The sequence below is a fragment of the Erythrolamprus reginae genome, chromosome 1 (assembly GCF_031021105.1).
Source record: "Erythrolamprus reginae isolate rEryReg1 chromosome 1, rEryReg1.hap1, whole genome shotgun sequence".
Lineage (NCBI taxonomy): Eukaryota > Metazoa > Chordata > Lepidosauria > Squamata > Dipsadidae > Erythrolamprus > Erythrolamprus reginae.
In genome coordinates this window covers 373,117,216-373,138,664 of record NC_091950.1, presented here as the reverse complement: position 1 = coordinate 373,138,664, position 21,449 = coordinate 373,117,216, and the positions used below count along the sequence as shown (strand labels likewise).

At 41.4% G+C, this 21,449-nt stretch overlaps 1 protein-coding gene across 2 annotated transcripts in view; it reads left to right on the top strand.

The window, feature by feature from the left end:
- The window catches only part of LOC139157622 (cullin-9-like), a 67,082-nt gene that overhangs the window by 3,051 nt on the left and 42,582 nt on the right, over window positions 1-21,449 (top strand). For both annotated transcript variants that reach the window (XM_070734580.1, XM_070734579.1), the window contains exons 2-13: window positions 355-951; window positions 3,074-3,228; window positions 4,839-5,372; window positions 6,218-6,356; window positions 8,445-8,635; window positions 10,392-10,764; window positions 10,999-11,191; window positions 12,727-12,934; window positions 16,640-16,833; window positions 17,189-17,397; window positions 18,852-19,089; window positions 20,964-21,069. In XM_070734580.1, coding sequence (XP_070590681.1) covers window positions 369-951; window positions 3,074-3,228; window positions 4,839-5,372; window positions 6,218-6,356; window positions 8,445-8,635; window positions 10,392-10,764; window positions 10,999-11,191; window positions 12,727-12,934; window positions 16,640-16,833; window positions 17,189-17,397; window positions 18,852-19,089; window positions 20,964-21,069 — 3,123 coding nt within the window. In that variant the 5' untranslated portion in view covers window positions 355-368. The remainder of the gene's footprint in view (window positions 1-354; window positions 952-3,073; window positions 3,229-4,838; window positions 5,373-6,217; window positions 6,357-8,444; window positions 8,636-10,391; window positions 10,765-10,998; window positions 11,192-12,726; window positions 12,935-16,639; window positions 16,834-17,188; window positions 17,398-18,851; window positions 19,090-20,963; window positions 21,070-21,449) is intronic.

Below are 21,449 nucleotides of genomic sequence, written 5' to 3'. Positions count from 1 at the left end.
TGGTTCGGACCTTTTCTATAGAACCGATAGTGGAAATTTCCACCCGTTTGCTGAACCGGCAGTGATGGCCGGCTGGATATCCCCTCCATCCCCAAACTGGCTCTCTCGGTGGTGCCATAGGTGTCTTGTTTTTTGTTTCTGCGCATGTGCAGAAACTGCGTTTTTAGCACTGTGCCTATGCCACGCACGTGTACCCATGTGGCACGTGATGAAGCAGAGCGGCAGCGAGATAAGTCAGAACCCACCCCTGAGATCAATGCTTCTAAACGTATCAAGTGAATGTTAATGTTATTTGAAAATTCCTTACTTGGTACTTTTCAAGTTACACTCTAACTTCTTACACTTTTTTCATAGATATATTTTCCATCATGGTGGGTGAAAAGAGGAATGGAAATCTTGGGCCCAAACTACAAACTTACGCTGAGGAGCTCATCCGCCAACGTCGTGGACACGATGGGCGTACTGAATACCTGATCCGTTGGAGCATCCTGAGCTTAGATGACAATGTAGAAAATACCACCCATGCTGCTTCAACTGAGAATAAAATGGATAACATTCTTATGTGGATGTCAGCAGAAGAGGTCTATGCTAATTGCCCCACACTGTTGGGCAAGAGGAAGCCTGAGGGGCAGCGAGTAAAAGAGGAGAAATCACCTAGCACATTCCCATCTGATGTCACAGTAGATCAAGCTTCCTTACATGAAATGAAGGCTGATGTCAAGAACCTGGTACAGCGTGCTAATCGACAGATGGCCAGGACAAGTGGTCCGGAGTCCTCCATCCTTAACACTGTCCATGTACTCAGTGCTTATGCCAGCATTGGCTCCTTGACGGGTGTCTTTAAGGAAACGGGTGCTTTAGACCTCCTGATGAAGATGTTGTGTAATGAGGAGAAACAAATTCGTCGTAGTGCTGGCAAGATGCTGAGAGCTTTGGCTTCTCATGATGCAGGTGAGGCTGCCTATTGAGATGTATGAGCTTTCTTGCAATAATTCAATCTGTTTTTGAGTCTTGTACAATTGGTGGCCCACTATGTGACACAGAATGCTGGACTCGATGGGCTTTGGCCCGATTCAGCATGGCTCTTCTTATTGTTCTTATCTTATGTTCATATTTCAGAGATATATTAAGGTATATTATCCTGGGGAAAATCAAAACTTTTCCTACTTGGCATATCTTTCCACTCTGTTAATAAACAGTTTCAATAATTTTATAGCACCAAAGAAACAGGGCAGAGCATCTGCCAGTGAGTTCTTTGCTGCTATCTGTTCTGTAAGCATTTGTTTTTTGTCTCATTGCCTTCAAGTCGGCCTTGATTCCTGGCAGGTCCCTATAGTTTTCTTGGCAAGATTTCAGAAGAAATTTCTTCCTAGGACTGAGAGAAAGTCACTGGGCCAAGTATCCCAACAAATCCATGCTTGCTCAATATTTGAATAAAATTGTTAGAATTAGGTCCCACAGAGTTGGCCTTCTCCGGGTCCTGTCAACTAAACAATGCCGTTTGGCAGGACCCAGGGGAAGAGCCTTCTCTGTGGCGGCCCCAGAGATTAGAACTGCCCCCACCCTCCTTGCCTTTCGTAAACTCCTTAAAACCCACCTTTGCCATCAGGCATGGGGGAATTGAAACATCTCCCCCGGGCCTATACAGTTTATGTATGGTATGTTTGTGTGTAATGTTTGCTTTTAATAATGGGTTTTTTAGTGTTTCTCTTAAATTATTAGATTTGTTACATATTGTTTATTATTGCTGTGAGCCGCCCCGAGTCTACGGAGAGGGGCGGCATACAAATCTAATAAATGAATGAATGAATGAATGAATGAATGAATGAATGAATGAAAAAGTTAATCATGAATAAGACTTTTTGAATCCAGTGTCTATTCTAGGGCCACTCCCAGATTGGCTCTTTATTCATACAATTATAGCACATGCTTTTTTGGGAAACAGATTATTTGTTTCTACCTTAGCAGTGATACAAAAATAATAGTTACAAATATAGTTCTTCATCTAAATTGAAGGTAACAGTTTCTCTTTGGTGGGAAAAATTATTTTTCATTTTTATGAATGGCTGTTTCCCACATGTCATCGTGGCACTATTTCAATGCTCTTTATACGTGAGTAGGGCATTTTTGCAGCCCCATTCATACTGATCAGAAAAATATTGAACATAAACTTGGGATAATTGGCTGGCTGCTGATTTTTGCATTCCATCTACAAGTCTCAGCACCTTGTGTCTTTTGGGCATGCTATTTTAACTACAGATATTGGAGCAATTAAGTTTTTTTTCTTGTTATTCTTACTTTATGTATTAATACTATAGAAAATATTATACTATAGAAAATAGGAGAGATAATGGAGGGAAAAGGAAAGGGAAATGTTTTTGTGTGTGGGAAAGAGGAAAAGAAAAAAAAAGACATTGATGTCTGACTCCCTTTGGTACACTAGAATAAAATAACGTCAAACCTCAACTTTTTACTTTTACATAATAGTATAAACTAGCCATTTCTATAACAACAAACTGATCTAAAATCCAAAATAAGAGCATAAAGTACATTCCATCTACAAGTCTCAGCACAGTTTGTCTTTTGGACATGCTTTTTTAACTGTGAAGAGGATATTGGAGCTATTAAATTTCTCAGTTCATTTTACAAGTTATTTTCCTCTTAGGGTATTAGCTATCTCTGATATCATCTATGGGGAAATAAGTTTGAGCTCTTGAAATTAGGAAAACAAATTTGTAAACATGAGACTAGTACATTTGAAAGGATATGGTATGGTGGTATTAAATGGTATTGTCACATGATTTTAAGAGGATTGCAATGCCACTTGTCTTAGTTATCATTACTAGCTAAAATATTGTGAAAAAGTAAGATATTACTTTTAAATATTAGTCTACCAATTTCATGTAAATTATATGACCTGTATGATATACCTTCAGTTCTCTGCTATGTCAAATATTTTAATATACTGTATGTCTGGTTCTGGATAGATTTTCAGCAGGCAACATAGATAGGTAATCTTGGAGAAATATAATTTAGTGAAGGATCACATTAAGTATGGCTATTTTGGTTTCAGGAAGCCGGGCTTATGTTCTTTTGTCCCTGAGCCAGCAAGATGGCATTGAACAGCACATGGATTTTGACAGTCGTTACACTCTCTTGGAGCTTTTTGCTGAGACTACATCCTCTGAAGAGCACTGTATGTCCTTTGAAGGGATTCATCTCCCTCAGGTACCAACCTTTGGATTGGCATTGATATGGGTGTCAAGACTCCTTTTTTCAAGAGGTATTTGCAAAATATAAGGCTATATATGAATATCTCATGAAAGAAGGATAGTCTAAAATCAAAGTTAGGGGAAATCACATTCATGAGATGATGACCAATTGTACCTATTCCTGTACCAAAAATCCTATCCACTAGGATTTCTTTGTCACTTCTCTATTGGATTACTGCAGATGTTTTACATGGGGCTGAAGAACATCTTGAAGAACATTTAGAACAGGGGTCCCCAAGCTTGGCAACTTTAAGACTTGTGGACTTCAACTCTCAGAATTCTAGGAGCTGAAGTCCATATGTCTAGTTGCCAGGTTTAAAGACCTCTGATTTAGAAGCTTCAGTGACGTAGACAGTTTTGGGTGCATAGGGTTTTTCTGGGTTATGTCATCCTTTTAGATGCAGCATTGGTTCTCAGGATGCTTCTAATGTGCAATTCAAGGTGGTGATCACTTTTAAAGTTCTGCATGGCACATGCATTTGTGGGGCTGCCTTTCTCTGAAAGTCTCTGTCCATCTGACAAGTCCCTGCTTTTGAACAGTGTTGTCTTGTTGGACTAAGGAATTGCACCTGCCCTATGTAACAGTATACCTCAGCTGAAATGGCCTGAATTTTACCTGGGTGCCCAGCTGTATGGATGTGGTTGGTGTGAGTGATTTGTTATGTGGTGTATTAATTATTGTATGTTGATTTTTAACTCAGATTTTTAAAATCTGATGGATTTATATGGGTTTATTATATTGATTTGGTTGACTGTCAATAGCCATGCAGCATTCATTGGGGTGGCCATATATCCCCCCCCCCAGTAAATATATAAATATATTAAAAATGCAGTGGTCTTATTGATATTTATTTATTTATTATTTAAAATTAAATTTGTATGCTGCCCCTCTCCGTGGATATGTGATATGTAATGAACACGGGACAGACAATTTGATGCTGTCCAGATGTTTTATAGAACAGATAATTCTTGTTCCATTGATGTAATTGGGACTGCAAACTCTTGGTAAGCAATGCACATAGAAAATGTAATATCACGTGACTATACCGTTTTACGACAGCAATTTCAATAGTCCCATTTGCTGTTAGGTGAATAACAGGCAGTCGGAGCATCCTACAGTCATGTAACCAACATTTGTGACCACTTGTTGGCTTCCTCCTTGACTTTGCTTGTTGGAAGCTAGCAGTGAACATTCCAAATGGTGACCACTTGACTGCGGGATGCTGCAACAATATAATTGCGAGCTGATTGCCAAGTGCCTGAATTACAATCATCTGAGTGGACATTGCACTATCTGCAGCTATGTGGACCCATGTAACTTCTCCTCATTCAGTAATTTTGTAGCTTTGAAAAGTGGCTGAGCAAGTGGATGTTAAACAAGGACTACCTGTATAACTTCATACGGAGTTTGACCATCTGTCTAGGGTTAATGGAGATGATCCACAATATTTGGAGGTGATTCCATGACCTAAGCCTTTCTTGTAATCCAACTGTATTGCTTACTGTGATAGATTTGTAAAACGTATTTGTTTCAGTTATTGGTATGATAAGCTGTATTTATTTCAGATTCCAGGGAAGCTGCTGTTTTCTCTTGTGAAGCGCTACCTATGTGTCACTTCCCTCATGGACAAGTTAAACAGTACCACCGAACTGGGAGGGGATCATCAGGACTCTTCATCACCCAGTTCAAGCTTTGGGGAGAAAAGCCGGGTGCAGCGAGAATTTGATTTCAGCATGGCCATGGCTAACCTGATTTCGGAGCTAGTCCGGGTCATGGGCTGGGATCGCAGCCAAGAAAGGGAACTTCTGTCTCTGACAAATGCCCAGCCTCGAATTATTCGATCCATCTTCCAGCCCAAAGGTTCCACTTGTACTGCTGTTCAGGTGCCGTTAGTAACTTCCAACCCTTCACCAAGGAAAAAGCAAGGGCAACCATTTTTGACTTTGTCAGATTTTTCCAGTCGCAGTAGCTATGTTGAATATGTGCAGGAGAATCTCAAGCCAGGAATGACTGTGCGGATGTTGGAAGAATACGAGGAGATTGATGTTGGGGATGAGGGTGAATTTTGTCAGAGCAATAGCGGAATGCCTCCTGTGCAGGTAGGTTGAAGGGTAGACCTTTCTTTAAATTGGGTGCGCGTGAAGCCTAGCTGGCTGATGCACATGCGCGCACTGGAAACCCAGACACTAGGTAGCTGGTGCGTGCATACGCATTGGCCAGCTGATCTTCAGATTTCTCGTGCTTTGGCATGCATGGAAATAAACTGGCCAGTGTGCATGTGTGTGCCGGAAACCAGAACAGCAGATGGTGATGGCATGCATGCTCACTGAGTGGGCTCTGTGTGCCACCTCTGGCACATGTGCCATAGCTTCGCCATCATGGGTATAGAGCTAAAACCCAATTGCTTGATTGCTGCTGGGAGACCATATGCCTTAATTAAAAAAAAACCCAATACAACGCCCCTGTTTTGGTAGAAATAAGAATGTGCAGCCTAAATGATCTTGCCTAAAGTTGGTGCCCTTTAGACGTGTGAAAATTGCAGTACTGTTTTAATTTTATTTATGTGTTTGTATTGTGCCTTTATGATTTTTACAAATACTGGAACTCAAGGCAGCAAACTTGTCCAACACACCTACTCCTCTTATTCCTTCCCCCAACAACCTTCTGAGATGATTTGGAGTGGGAGCAAGTGACATGCAAAGTCACCCACCTGGCTTTCATGTGCAGGGTGGGATTATCTCATGTTCCCCTGCTTTCTAGCCGGGCGCCTTAATCACCAGAACAAACTATATTGCTTACTGATACTAAAAAGTGATTCGGTTTATTTTGATCATTAACATAATTGAAATTATAAGTACTTCTGTTCTGTGTAAGCTGGGCAGTGTTTGTTTTTCTTTATTTCAGAGGGAATAGATTGCTTTAACTATGCAATTCATTGTTTCAGGTTTTGTGGCAGTCTACTAACCAGACTTATTGGGTGCACTGGCACATGATAGAAATTATTTGCTCTGCGGAGCAAAATGAAGAGGATGCTGCACAAGAAAAAGTGTCTAGTTTAACAGAGAACCTAAAACTACCCACAGGTGAGATAGAGATACAATGATGCCTCAACTTACAAACGCCTCGTCATACAAACTTTTTGAGATACAAACCCGGGGTTTAAGATTTTTTTGCCTGTTCTTACAAACTATTTTCACCTTACAAACCCACCGCCACCGCTGGGATGCCCCGTCTCTGGACTTCCGTTGCCAGCGAAACACCCGTTTTTCCCCTCCCAGCAAGGGGAGCCTCAGTGAAATCGCAGCATCGCAAAAACACAGAGGTCCGGAGGTGGGGTTTTGAGGACTTTGGTGTTTTTCCGATGCTGCGATTTCACTGATGCTCCCTTCGCTGGGAAACCCCACCTCCGGACTTCCGTTGCCAGCGAAGTGCTCGTTTTTGCGATGCTGGGATTCCCCTGCTGAGATTCTCCTGCAGCATTGCAAAAACACGGAAGTCCGGAGGTGGGGTTTCGCATGGAGGGGAGCCTCAGGGGAATCCCAGCAGCACAAAAATGGGCGCTTCGTATGGCAAAAGGGGTGAATTTTGGGCTTGCACACATTAATCGCTTTTCCATTGATTCCTATGGGAAACATTGTTTCGTCTTACAAACGTTTCACCTTAAGAACCTCATCCCAGAACCAATTAAAATACTTATGAAGTATTATACAATGGATATCTTAGTTCTGCAGCCTTATCCATTGTCATCTGAAGAAATGAAATATGGCCAAAGTTGAATAACAGTAGTTTTTTTTGTGCCTTACATTTTTCACTATAATTTTTTTTTATATTATTATTTTCACACAAAAACAAGGGGGCACAATCTGAGGTTAGTTGGAGGAAAGATTAGAAGTAACGTGAGAAAATATTATTTTACTGAAAGAGTAGTAGATGCTTGGAACAAACTTCTAGCAGACTTGGTTGGTAAATCCACAGTAGTTGAATTTAAACATGCCTGGGATAAACATATATCCATCCTAAGATAAAATACAGGAAATAGTATAAGGGCAGACTAGATGGACCAGGAGGTCTTTTTCTGCTGTCAATCTTCTATGTTTCTATTTTCTCTGCATTGCATTAGAGATGGATTTCTTTTATTTTATTGTTTTATTTCATTTTATTATTTCATTTTTATCCCATCTTTATTCTTTTAACTAATAACTCAAAGTAGCGAACATATTATTTATTAAATTTGTATGTTGCCTCTCTCCCCTGTAAGGTGATCCAACCACACCTTCCTCCTACTTTCCTCACAATAGCAATACTATGATTGACAGGGCTGAAAGAGAGTAACTGGCCCAAAGTCACCCAGCTGGCTTTTTAGAATGGGTGTGCATTTTTAGTTTAAAACATTGATGTTTTTCTTCTGCGGAATAATTGTTTGCTTACAGGAATTTATAGCTGTACAGTGAGATAGGCGGTAAATAAAATTAACAAATAAATATCATGATTGAGCATATTCTTTTCTTTAGAATTCTAGAGTGTTTACAAATGAGAAGTTCCTGAGGAAAAATCTTGCTAACAAATTAGTTAGAAATCTTCATTCCTTCTTCCCTGTTGTATCTTATGCTGCCTCCAAATTTGCTCTGATGAGTTGAAGGACCATCTTGAGTCCTGGTACTGAGGACTGGAAAGGAGAAGAGAGAATAACAGTTATCACAACTCCTCTTTGTAAGGCTGGGAACTAGAGCCTTCTCTGTGGTGGCCCCGACTGTCTGGAACCAACTCCCCCCAGAGATTAGAACTGCCCCTACTCTCCTTGCCTTTCGTAAGCTCCTTAAAACCCACCTTTGTCATCGGGCATGGGGGAACTGAGACATCTCCCCCGGGCATATACAATTTATGCATGTTTGTATGTATGTTTGCTTAGTAAATGGGTTTTTAAAAATATTTTAAACTATAATTTAGATTTGTCATGAATTGTTTTATTTTGTTGTGAGCCGCCCCGAGTCTGCGGAGAGGGGCGGCATACAAATCTAAATAATAAATAAATAAATAAATAATAAACTATTCCAAATGTTATCCTGTTTTGGCAAGTCAAGCTATAGGCAAGTGACAGTCAAGTCTCTAAGTTCAAACTTTTGTTTTTGCTCCCCCCCTCCCCCCCCTCTTCTCTCACTCTGACTCTACAGCTACTCAGACATTTTACTGCAAACCTCTTGGAGGACTTTACTGCCTACCATACTTAGTGGATCAGCTATATGAGAGTTCTGGAATATTGAGCCGGGCTGAATGGTGGGAGCTACTTTTTTTCATTAAAAAGCTGGAGCAACATGAACAACAGGAAATTATTTGGTTCATCCAGGAGAATCATGAGGAACAGGTAAATGGGAAAAGATAACTTGGGAAGAAGAGAACAGGACAAAACAGGCATGTGATTAGGAAACAATTGAGCCGTGATGGCGCTGTGGTTAAACTGCAGAACTGCAATGCAGGCTAATTCACTGCTCGCTCCAGGAGTTTGATTTTAAGCAGCTCAAGGTTGACTCAGCCTTCCATCTTTCTGAGGTTGGTGAAATGAGAGCCCAGATTGTTGGGGGCAATATGCTGACTCGGTGAACAGCTAAAGAAGCAATGTAAACCTCTGTGAAGCTACATGTAAGTGCTATTGCTATCTGGTTTTAGGATTAGGAAAAATGCATTGGTACCTCCAACCATTCCTGTTTCTTAGGAATTAAGAAGTGTGAACTGGCCAAGAAGATCAATTCCTGTGTTCTTTTCATAATACAAACTTAAACAACTAGCGACTTATTTGTCCTCCCCCCCCTCCTTCCCCATATTATTTAGAATTGCACTGTTGAATATTAAATTCAGGCTGGTACGATTTTGCAGATTAAGAATAAAATGCACTATTTTACAAAGGGTTGAGCTTAAGTTTAAGAACGGTAATGCTTTACCTTCTTATCACTGCCATATCTTGCCACTACCATTCTAATTAATGAACATTAAAAACAGTCTGAAAAGAGCTTTCCATGTTCTTTTCATTGGTTCTTATACATTGCATCCCATGAGTCTATATAGGGTCAAGAAGCTTAAATACAGCCTCCAACTGCTCAAAACATGCCCTTTCCTGCCCTAGTAACATGTTTTTCCCAAAATAAGACATCCCTCGATAATAAGCCCAATCAGGCTTTTGAGTGCATGGCAGTAAGGCCAAGTACAGTGGTACCTCGTGATATGAACATCTCAAGATACGAACCTGGGGTTCGGAAATTTTTTGCCTCTTGTTACGAACTTTTTCCGGCTTACGAACCCAACGCAGATCACAAAATTGCGCTCCGCTGGACGCCGCTGCCTGGCTGTCACCTTTTAAAACAGCCTGGGGGCTTCTCGGTGTTCTCCTGAACCCGAACTTTTCGGGTTCAGGAGGCTGCCGAGAAGCGCCGCCACCCGGCTGTCACCTTTTGAAACAGCCGGGGAGCTTCTCGGCATTCTCCCAAACACCGAACCCAGAAGTTCGGCAAAAGTTCAGACGAAACGTGGCCTCCAGGAAGGACATCTTCGTGATGTCAAAGCTCGAGAAGCCCCCTGGCTGTTTCAGAAGGTGACAGCTGGGCGGCGGCGCTTCTTAGCAGCCTCCCGAACCCGAAAATTTCGGGTTCGGGTTTGGGAGAACGCCGAGAAGACCCCCAGCTTTTTAAAAAGGTGACAGCCGGGCGCTGCCGCCCAATGGAGCGCCATTTTGCTATTTCCCCTCCCCTTGCACGCATTAATCACTTTTACATTGTTTCCTATGGGAAACATTGTTTCCTCTTACGAACTTTTTGCCTTACGAACCACTTTCCGGCACCAGGGTTTCAGGGTTCAAAAAAATATAAGACAGGGTCTTATTTTGGGGTAAACACGGTATATGGATGGTCCATTGGACAAACAGGCTCTTTTATCCTCTTACAGCTGTAATTTGATTTGAGAACCACTATGTATATATATAAACGTCTGTAATGAGGACCCAGATTTTTGGAGGCCATATGCTTGCTCCTTGTAAACCGCTTAGAGAGGGCTATAAAGCACCGTGAAGCGGTATATAAGTCTGAATGCTATTGCTGTTCTGATTACTGAATTGTCTTTTGAATTTTAAGCTGTCGGAACTAGACGAAGAGAGCCTGATTCAGCTATCAATATCAGTAGAACTGGCTCGGAAACTCTTGCTGCTCTTGAGCAAGTACTGTCAAGGCTGCACCCAAAATGATCTCCAGAATTCCCACATCTATCTCAAATACACCCTCAGCAAGGAAAATTCAGAACAAGGTTGCCAAAGTGTGGACATGACCTCTGCAAAAGATAGCGGCTTTTCTGAAGCCACGGCTTCCCAAAAACCAAAGGACTCCCTTTCGGCTGAAATGTCTTCTCCAGTGCTGTCCATATCAGAGAAGACAGATGCACAGTTGATTAATAAACTTCTTCATGCAGAAGGACTTCACTCTCCAGACATACCAGATGAAAAAACCAAAGGTAACTGTCCCAAAGATATGTATTTAAGCTCATTTATCTCAAATAATTGCAGGAAATAGAGGGAGGGTGGTATTGAAAAAAAAAAAAATCAGAAACTAGTTTGATGCACTTACAGCTATTGTGGAAAATAAAGAATAAAAGTTTAACAAAAATGTCATAATTGGGTAGTTATTGAGAGTATATTTCACTGATCGTTGTTATTGATCAGCTTTGTTATCCTCTATTATTTATCAGTTTTCTTCAGTGGGAAAGTGTCAGGAAAGAGGAATTCCTTGGAGAAGCTTGCAGATATTGTAGACATAATACAGAAATCTAGTTCTGAGGTTGCACTACAGCTGGCTGGACTCAGATTCATAATCAAGATCTTAGAAGATGAACCTAGTCAAGAAAGACAAATTATTAAAGTAGAAAGTGGACCCTCAATCAGGTCAGTGGCCCGTAATTTATTATAATGTGTCTTTAGTTAAATTGTCTGTAGTTCCATGGTATTAACTTTTAATTCAGTCATTCTACTTCTGTTTGTGGGTCTTTGTAGTTTGTGATTTTCTCCAGTTCTTTTTCTTCTATTCTGTTGTCTCCAAATACAGTGTTCCCTCGATTTTCGCGGGTTCGAACTTTGCGAATAGCCTATATCACGTTGTTTTAAAAAAATATTAATAAAAAAATACTTCACGTTTTTTTTCCTATACCACGGTTTTTCCCATCCGATGACATCATACTTCATCGCCAAACTAATAATTTTTGCAAATAAATAACAAAAAAAATAATTATTGTTAATAAATAATTATGTTTACAGTGATTCCTCGATTATCGCGAGGGTTACGTTCCAAGACCTCTCGCGATAATCGATTTTCCGCGGTATAGTGGTGCGGAAGTAAAAACACCATCTGCACATGCACGCCACTTTTCCATGGCGGGCGAGCTCACCGCTCGCCATGGAAAAAGGGTGCGCATGCGTAGATGGTGTTTTTACTTCCGCTACATACAGCTCGCCGCCCGCCCGCCGCTTGTCTGCCCGCCGCTTGTCCGCCGCCCGCCCGCCGCTAGCCCGCCCGCCGCTAGCCCGCCCGCCGCTAGCCCGCCCGCCGCTAGCCCGCCCGCCGCTAGCCCGCCCGCCGCTAGCCCGCCGCCTGTCCGCCCGCCGCCTGTCCGCCGTCCGCTTGTCCGTCCGCCGCCCGTCCGCCGCCCGCTTGTCCGCCCGCCCGCCGCCCTCCCGCCCGCCGCTCGCCCGCCTGCCGCTCGCCTGCCCGCCACTTGGTGCACGAGAGAGGGAAAGTGAGAAAAAGAGAGAGAGCAAGAGGGGGAGAGATAGAGAAAGAGAGAGAAGGAAAGAAAGAAAGATGAGAAAGGAAGGAAGAGAGTGAGAGAGAGGAAGAAAGAGAGAGAGAGAAGAGTGGAGTATTTTTTAATTAATATTTTCTGAAAAATCGCGATATAGCGTTTCGCGAAGATCGAGATCGCGAAAATCGAGGGATCACTGTATAAATATCAGAATCACTAAGTGCCTTATTCAATGGTGAGTACCAGTAATAATGGTGAGTAAATGGTTGTTAAGGGAATGGGAGATGGTAATTTAGAGGTTTAAAGTGTTAAGGGAAGGCTTGTGATACTGTCCATACTGTCCGCATCTCTACTTCGCGGAAATTCAATTTTCGCGGGTGGTCTCGGAACACATCCCCCGTGGAAATCGAGGGAACACTGTACCTCCACTTCCACTAACCAGATATTTGTACATTTCTGTCTGTTTCGCAGAAATATACCTTTGTACATAATGTCTGAGTTTGCAGTGGTCTTCTCTTTAGGGAGCTCCACTGCAGCTTTCCTGGTTTGATTTTTATCTGGCCATCCAGTAATCCTTTTATTTTCCTTAGGAAAAAGTAGAGGTAGCACATGGGACTTTATCTGCTCAGCCCACTTATAAAGACACAACTATAGATTTAAAAGCTTTTTTGTGCTCCTCAGAGAGAAGATGGTGAAGATGCTGGTGGAGCTGCTCAGCAACCAGCTGAAGGAGAAACTGTTGATGGTGACAGCGCTAAGATTGCTTTATGTGTTAATGGCAAAGTACAATTGGCGAATCCTTTTTGCCACGGAAGGCGGGGTGCGCGCTGTCCTGTGCTGCATGCAGGAATATTCCTCTTCAGCATTGGTACAGCAGGCTGGCTTGGCAGTAAGTTGAATGTATAAATGAAAGGAATTGTTGATGGGAATTTGATGTATAGGTGTTTTAGATGTCTGTTTGTTTTAGAAGTATTTCTCATTCACTCTTAATGGAAATAAAGCAGAGGTGGGCTGCTAAGGTGGAAAGGCGACGTGTGCTCTCCCCCGTGGCTCTATGTGCTAGCGGAGTCCAGCGCAATTACGCTACTGCACTTGGGCAGGTAGCAAAACCACATGCAGACACGCTAGCACTCAGCCACAGGGGTGAGCACACGTCACTGTTCCACCTTAGCAGCCCACCTCTAAAATAAAGTATATAATAAACAATAGGTTAATACATTAAAGCAGTGTTTCCCAACGTTGGCAACTTGAAGATATTTGGACTTCAACTCCCAGAATTCCCCAGCCAGAAAATGCTGGCTGGGGAATTCTGGGAGTTGAAGTCCAAATATCTTCAAGTTGCCAACGTTAGGAAACACTGCATTTAAGTACCAAAGCAAATAAATATGCTTGGAAATTAGAAATATGTAAGAATATTTCTCAGAACAATTCTTAACATTTTATCAATTTTTGAAAATATAATGTTCAGTAAATAATAGGATAATATGTCTTAATCCCACATAGATGTAACACTAAGCATGAAATTCAGTTGTTTGAATTTCAATTTTCAGTCTAATGTATGGCTCCCAGTAAGTGATTGCTGGGGCGTAGAAGTGTGTCAAACATCTTCTCCAGCATGAAGAGAAAGTCCCTGGAAGCAGCATAGGAGTAAATTAACTTCAGACCTTCCGTGGGCCTAAAAATAACAAGCAAAACCAATAATTCATTATGAAAAGGAAGGTTATGGTTAACCAGAAATGGAAAATGTCATAAAAGAATAAGAAAAGAAAGCGTGCTTGGACTATCCTTTCCAGCATAGCAGATAATTAAACCTTAAATATTAAATAAGATAATGAAAGAAGTTAGTATGCTTGAATAGTGAGAAGCTATTATTTTACAGGGTGAAAAAGAATGCTTTTTAAAGATTACATTGTACAGATAAAATTAATGCAAAGTACATATACAGTGGTTCCTCGGTTCTCGACCACAATTTGTTCCAGAAGTGTGGTCGAGAACTGATTTGGTCGAGTACCGAATTAATTTATCCCATAGGAAATAATGGAAATGGGTTTAATTGGTTTCCAGCCCCTATTTCCTTTATTTCCTATGGGATAAAGATATGAGGTCTAAGCACTCCAAGCTGTAGTAAGGGTGGGGGCAGCTGCAATACCGGCAGTTTCGGGGGGGGGGGCTCCTTTCCTCAGTGGTTTGTCTTCTTCCCTTTAAGCAGTTACACCAACTTTCTCTTTCCCGGCAGTAGCGACGGTGGCGGTGGCTTTCCTTAGAGCAGCAGCAGCGCCGGGAACAAGACATGAGAAAGGGAAGCCGCTGACGTTCCCGGCGCTGCTGCTGCTCGAAGGAAAGCCTCTGCCGCCATTGGGAAGGAGAAAGTTGGTGTAGCTGCTTAAAGGGAACAAGACGAGCCACTGAGGAAAGGAGGCCCCCCGAAACTGCCGGTATTGCAGCCGCCCCCCCCCTTCCTACAGCTTGGAGCACGACTGGGAGGCTGTTTAGTGGGCGGCCAGGATGGGCGTGTCGGATTCTGACTCCCATTCCTTCTCACCCCGTCCCCTCATTTCGGATAATAAACAAAATTTTCTGTGGCTGTTCGGTATCCGAATTTTTGTTCAGGTACCGAAGCAAATTTTTGCCGAAAATTTTGTTCAGTATCTGAAATGTACGAGAACCAAAGTGTTCGAGTACCGAGGTACCACTGTATTTTAAAAACATGAAAAAAGAGAAAAGAAAAAGAATTCCTCCTTGGTCTCAGAAGTATAACAACTTTAGCAACTTGTAACCATCTCTTAAACTACAACAATCTCTTCCGTCCCATAGCTCACCTCATTCTCGTAAAGAAATCTTTAAAACCTCATTATCTTAAATTAGCAAATGTCCATTAAGAGTTACCAGAAATACCAGCCTTTTACCGTTATATGCTTGATCTAATAAACCCACCTGAATTCCATTGTTGTGTGTCATTGTTAACAAATATCTCCTGTTGATAAAAATTTTACTCCATTCTGCATTATCAGATTGATACCCAATCAAGGAGAGTATTTCTAGTTCAGGGTTGACGTGTGGGGTCATTCGCGTTCTCTGAGTTTGGTGGTTTTCTTGCAGCAGTGATGATGTTACCTAGCTTGGATAACGAAACGCCTGCAAGAAAAACATCAACTTCAGAGATTACTGAGAACCCCACATTTTCAGACTGAATTTAAATATTCTTTCCCTTTAATTATAAGACTTATTTCCTTCTGGTGCTCGGTAGTCTCCAATCCTCAAAATCTCCTCATTTTCCCCTCTTCTGGATATAAAAACAGGGATAGTTTTCAGTGGGAAAATCAACATTCTAATCTCCCTTTTAGTGTCAGTTTAAAAAAGAGAGTAAGTTATTAAAGTTAAAACTTCTTTTCTGAAAGATTAAAGGAAATTGACTCAGTGATTAAAGAAATGGGGATTATCTTTCCTTAAAGGCTACATTATTAGCTTTAATGGAATCCCTGACTTTTCTGCCGTCAATCCTCTATATTTCTATGTTTACCAGTTTAATGTTTACAAATGTAAAATAATGCACTTGGGGAAAAGGAATCCTCAATCTGAGTATTGTATTGGCAGTTCGGTGTTAGCAAATACTTCAGAAGAGAAGGATTTAGGGGTAGTGATTTCTGACAGTCTCAAAATGGGTGAACAGTGCAGTCAGGCGGTAGGGAAAGCAAGTAGGATGCTTGGCTGCATAGCTAGAGGTATAACAAGCAGGAAGAGGGAGATTATGATCCCGCTATATAGAATGCTGGTGAGACCACATTTGGAATACTGTGTTCAGTTCTGGAGACCTCACCTACAAAAAGATATTGACAAAATTGAACAGGTCCAAAGACGGGCTACAAGAATGGTGGAAGGTCTTAAGCATAAAACGTATCAGGAAAGACTTAATGAACTCAATCTGTATAGTCTGGAGGGCAGAAGGAAAAGGGGGGACATGATCGAAACATTTAAATATATTAAAGGGTTAAATAAGGTCCAGGAGGGAAGTGTTTTTAATAGGAAAGTGGACATAAGAACAAGGGGACACAATCTGAAGTTAGTTGGGGAAAAGATCAAAAGCAACATGAGAAAATATTATTCTACTGAAGGAGTAGTAGATCCTTGGAACAAACTTCCAGCAGACGTGGTAGATAAATCCACAGTAACTGAATTTAAACATGCCTGGGATAAACATATATCCATCCTAAGATAAAATACAGAAAATAGTATAAGGGCAGACTAGATGGACCATGAGGTCTTTTTCTGCCGTCAGACTTCTATGTGTCTATGTTTCTACCATTCAACTCACAAGCACAACAATATCAGCTCCTGCCCCCTACGAGGAGCCACTGTCCAGAATATGTCTGGGTGATCGCACAATCTCCCTTTTATCGTGAAAAATTTCATGGGCCCAATTTCAGCTGTAATGTTGTCCTTGCTTTTTCAGAAATGTCTTCAGTTCACTATGTCCTCATGAAAAGTCCAAGATGAACAAGATTTCAAACAGCTGAAGTATATAAAGTAGGGACTGATGAAATATTGTGATAAGGGGAATCTGATCTTCATTTTCTGGTTTTTTCCCTCCCCCTAGGCATTGAAAGTATTGGTGGGTGCTGGGAACTGCGAGCTGCTCGGTACCAGTGGGAAATCCTACCCTCTGAATCATTCAGATGCTCAAATGATGCGGGAAATTTTTGCCAGCATTGGTTCTGCTTCCAGCAAAGAATCTGATAATTTACTCGGTGTAATTTGCATTGCTATTGAGAAGATGTTGGCTACACCTGGGTAAGATGAAAATAAAATCTTGACTAGATAAAAGAGCATAACTAAGTTCAAGGAATTAACATTAAACAAGGATGAGGGGGGAATGTTGAGAATTCCTTTTTCCCCCCCTCTTGTAGGGAGAATTTGGTTGATGTCTCATTTTGATAAATTTTCTGTCCTGTTCCTTGAGATTGGAGGCAATCTGACAGACATATTAATAGTATCACTGTTATTTCAAAACACGTAATCATATTTTGGAACTGAATAGGATTTTTAATTGCTTAGTTTTGGAATATTGTGTATTCCAATAATTTTTCCTTCCGCGTCGTCTAACATTGCCTCAGTTGCTTATGCCAACCATTCTTCTTTTCCTCAGAGCCTCATCAGCAGTGCAGAATGGGCTGTTGGTATTAAACATGCTGATCAACAATCACAAGGGCATGGCAGAACAATTGGGAAGCTGTGACCTCCGTTTGGTCCTGCAGAATTGTTGCCAAACAGGCCAGAGCGCCAATAAGATGCTAGCTCGAATAGTGCTCAATCGTTTGGCTGAGCATAAATTGCCATTGAGCCAAGAGAATGCAGGTACAGATTGCTTTTAAGTTTCCAGTTACTTATCTTTATCCTTTTGTCATTTTTCTTTCTAAGTGTGTAATGGTTTGTTTTATTTCCATTAGGCTTTGCTTCATAGAGTGCCCTGTTTTGAAGACTTAATAAAGTCTTACCTCTCCACTATGTTGGAAAGGATTGACTAAGCACACAAATCACCATTTTCTCATTCTTCCATATCACTATGCCTTTCTATCATTTGGCTTCTTTTTAAGTGATGTGCCGGTGTCTGGAGGCTGTTGGGGCCTGGATGGGTGTCAACAGACTCAAACTCAACCCGGATAAGACGGAGTGGCTGTGGGTTCTGCCTCCCAAGGACAATCCCATCTGTCCATCCATCACCCTGAGGGGGGAATTATTGACCCCCTCGGAGAGGGTTCGCAACTTGGGCGTCCTCCTCGATCCACAGCTCACATTAGAAAACCATCTTTCAGCTGTGGCGAGGGGGGCATTTGCCCAGGTTCGCCTGGTGCACCAGTTGCGGCCCTATTTGGACCGGGACTCACTGCTCACAGTCACTCATGCCCTCATCACCTCGAGGTTCGACTATGTAATGCTCTCTACATGGGGCTACCTTTGAAAAGTGTTCGGAAACTTCAGATCGTGCAGAATGCAGCTGCGAGAGCAGTCATGGGCTTCCCAAGGTATGCCCATGTTTCACCAACACTCCGCAGTTTGCATTGGTTGCCGATCAACTTCCGGTCACAATTCAAAGTGTTGGTTATGGCCTTTAAAGCCCTTCATGGCACTGGATCAGAATATCTCCGAGACCACCTTCTGCCGCACGAATCCCAGCGACCGATTAGGTCCCACAGAGTGGGCCTTCTCTGGGTCCCGTCAACTAAACAATGTCGGTTGGCGGGCCCCAGGGGAAGAGCCTTCTCTATGGCGGCCCCGACTCTGGAACCAACTCCCCCCAGAGATTAGAACTGCCCCTACTCTTCCTGCCTTTCGTAAACTCCTTAAAACCCACCTTTGTTGTCAGGCATGGGGGAACTGAGACATCTCCCCCGGGCCTATACAATTTATGCATGGTATGTTTGTATGTATGTATGTTTGTTTAGTAAATGGGTTTTTTTTTAAATCTAACCGGTTTTTTTTAAATATTTTAAATTATATTTGTATTTGTTATAAATTGTTTTATTCTGTTGTGAGCCGCCCCGAGTCTGCGGAGAGGGGCGGCATACAAATCTAAATAATAATTTTTTAAAAATGAATAATAATAATAATAATAGCAAATCACAGGAGATGGTTTTCACTTGCTGTGTTATGGAACTTGGAAGGCCAGAAATGCTGCTTCCAGGGAACTTTTCCCGCTGGAGAAGATGCCATTTTTTGCAGATATGATTAGCATCTGTTTTTCCCCCCCTCCACAGCCTATTTCAGGAAATTCTGTTTTGACATCTCCCCCTCTCCCCTTTTCTATACAGAATCTGAAGCTTCATTTGAGTTCAAAAATATGGATATACCAACCTTGCTGAAAAACCTGCATGAAACCAGCTTTGCAAAAGATGTAGTGCTAGCACTGGAGCACTGCCTTTGTCACGAGGGTGTTTACCCCGAGAGAAATGGAACTGACATTTTACCAGATCACGAGCATTTCTTGCTGCTGTTGAAAACCCTAGAACAGCTGGGAGCTGAAAAGACTGTCCAGATGGCCATGATGAGGTAGAATCAGGGTGTCCAGCAAACCTGGAAAACTGGGAAATCAGGGAAATCGGCGGTTCAGGAAATATCAGAGAATTATCAGAGAATTCGTGAAAAAATAGAATAAATCGGGGTGGGGGTGGGGGACCTGTATTAAAATATTTAAAAGTCAGGGGAAAATCATGTTTAAAAAACCCTGGATCGTGCTGCCTGGCAGAGTCAAGCAAAAATGAGCATAACTGTGGCAACAACTTGCTTCCTCAGCTACCTATATTTCTCTATGGCTTAGCCGTTTGGTATGACATCATCTACGACTGCGCCTTAACTAGATCGCAAGTTACAGGGAAATATCAGGGAATTTTAAAATGCTTCCCCCCTGGACATCCTATAGAATAAGGATGCATTTTATCCTAATGGTCTGTGGAAACCACTTTTAGAAGAGTATTTGGATTCAGACGAAGTGGAGTGGTTTGAGTGATAGTTTCTTAAGGTGGGGCCACTCACTTTTCTGGACAGGTTAGCATTGAAGTTTTGAAGTAGGTAATTTATCTTTAATAATGTAACTTGCTGACCTGCATCACCACAAGTCAGTCTGTACAAGAACATGACTTGAGGCTTGTGTATATCATAAGATTAGGAAATAAAACATTGCAGGAAATTGTTTGAACTGGGAATTGTTATACATTTTGGGGCACTGCACTTTGGGCAACTATCACTATCATAGAGGTTTAGAATTCTGGGAATTGCAATCCTAAGACGGCATTGAGGTGAGTGAAATGCCTGTAGCCTTTTGGCCTGTATGTGGAAGAACTGAACCACAACACAGAAACAGCTCTATGATCTAAATCATAAAAATGAATATTTGGCATCAGACAATACAGAAAATGTTTGTGGCTAGAGTTAGGCCTGTAGAGAATGTGCATCATCATCATCATCATCATCATCATCATTATTATTATTATTTATTAGATTTGTATGCCGTCCCTCTCTGTAGACTCGGGGTGGCTCACAACAGTGATAAAAAACAATACATGGTAAAAAATCTGATATTTAAAATCTAAAAATAACAATTTTACATTAAAAAGTCTGAAAAAACCCAATATATAAAAACATACACAAAAACTACATGGGCAAGGGGGAGATGTCTCAGTTCCCCCATGCCTGACAGCAGAGGTGGGTTTTAAGGAGTTTACGAAAGGCAAGGAGGGTGGGGGCAATCCTAATCTCTGGAGGGAGCTGGTTCCAGAGGGTCGGAGCCACCACAGAGAAGGCTCTTCCCCTGGGTCCTGCCAGCCAACATTGTTTAGTCATCCCAAATGGTATTGGATCATTTTAAATTGATGAGAAAAAGAATGATATTATTTGAGAAAAAGAATTGTATTCTTTTTGCAAGGAAGTATTAATAATGAAATATACTGTATTTTTCAGAGTATAAGACACACCAGAGAATAAGACGCACCTTAGTTTTGGGGGAGGAAAATAGAGGGGGAAATCTGCCTACCATGTATTCATCTGGCTAGCATCCTTAGTTTGGTCAGCTTCAGCACATTATTTTATCCCTTGGTTAGGGCTTAAAAAACATTAGTTGGAATGATTAGCCATTAAAAAAACAGGTAAGGGCCAGGAAGATTACTAACGTCTTGTTAGGGCTGGGAAAAAAAGCTTTGAAAAAGCTACATTTAGAGTATAAGACACACCCACATTTCAGCCTTTTTTAGGGGGGGGAAAGCTGAGTCATATACTGTACTCTGAAAAATACAGTGTATGCAATAAAAACCTGATATTGCTTGTATATATTAAATGCATTATTAAAATAGTTCAGACAGTCAGCTTAAGACATTGAACTCAAGACTGCTATTGTTTTTAAATTGAATTCTGTATTTTTCTCTTTGCAGGATTTTAAATAAGTTTTTGGATATTTCCCAGGAGGATGCATTGCCCTGGCATGAGTGCATCGAGCCTTGTCTGTCCTCAATGAGTACCCACAATAATGAACGTGAGGTAAGGGACTAATTTCAACATAAATTGAAAAGGAATTTAATGAGAAGCATTTGAAGAAGATAATGAAAATGTTGATGAAATTGCAGATTCTCAATTCAAGCCAGATGTAGTTGCCAAAAAGCATTTTTCATGCCTGCTAGTAAATAGATATTATTAGTAAATGAAATTTGGATTGAAAATCAGATAGAATTGGATCAGGAAGCCAAAAGCATATACAAGTAGTCCTTGACTTGCAATCAGCCCATTTGTTGCTAAGTGAGATATTTGTTAAGTGATTTTTATGGTACCTCATTTTTACAAACTTTCTTGGCACAGTTGTTAAGTGAATCACTGCAGTGGTTAAATTAGTAGCATGGTTTTAAAGCAAGTCTGCTTTCCAC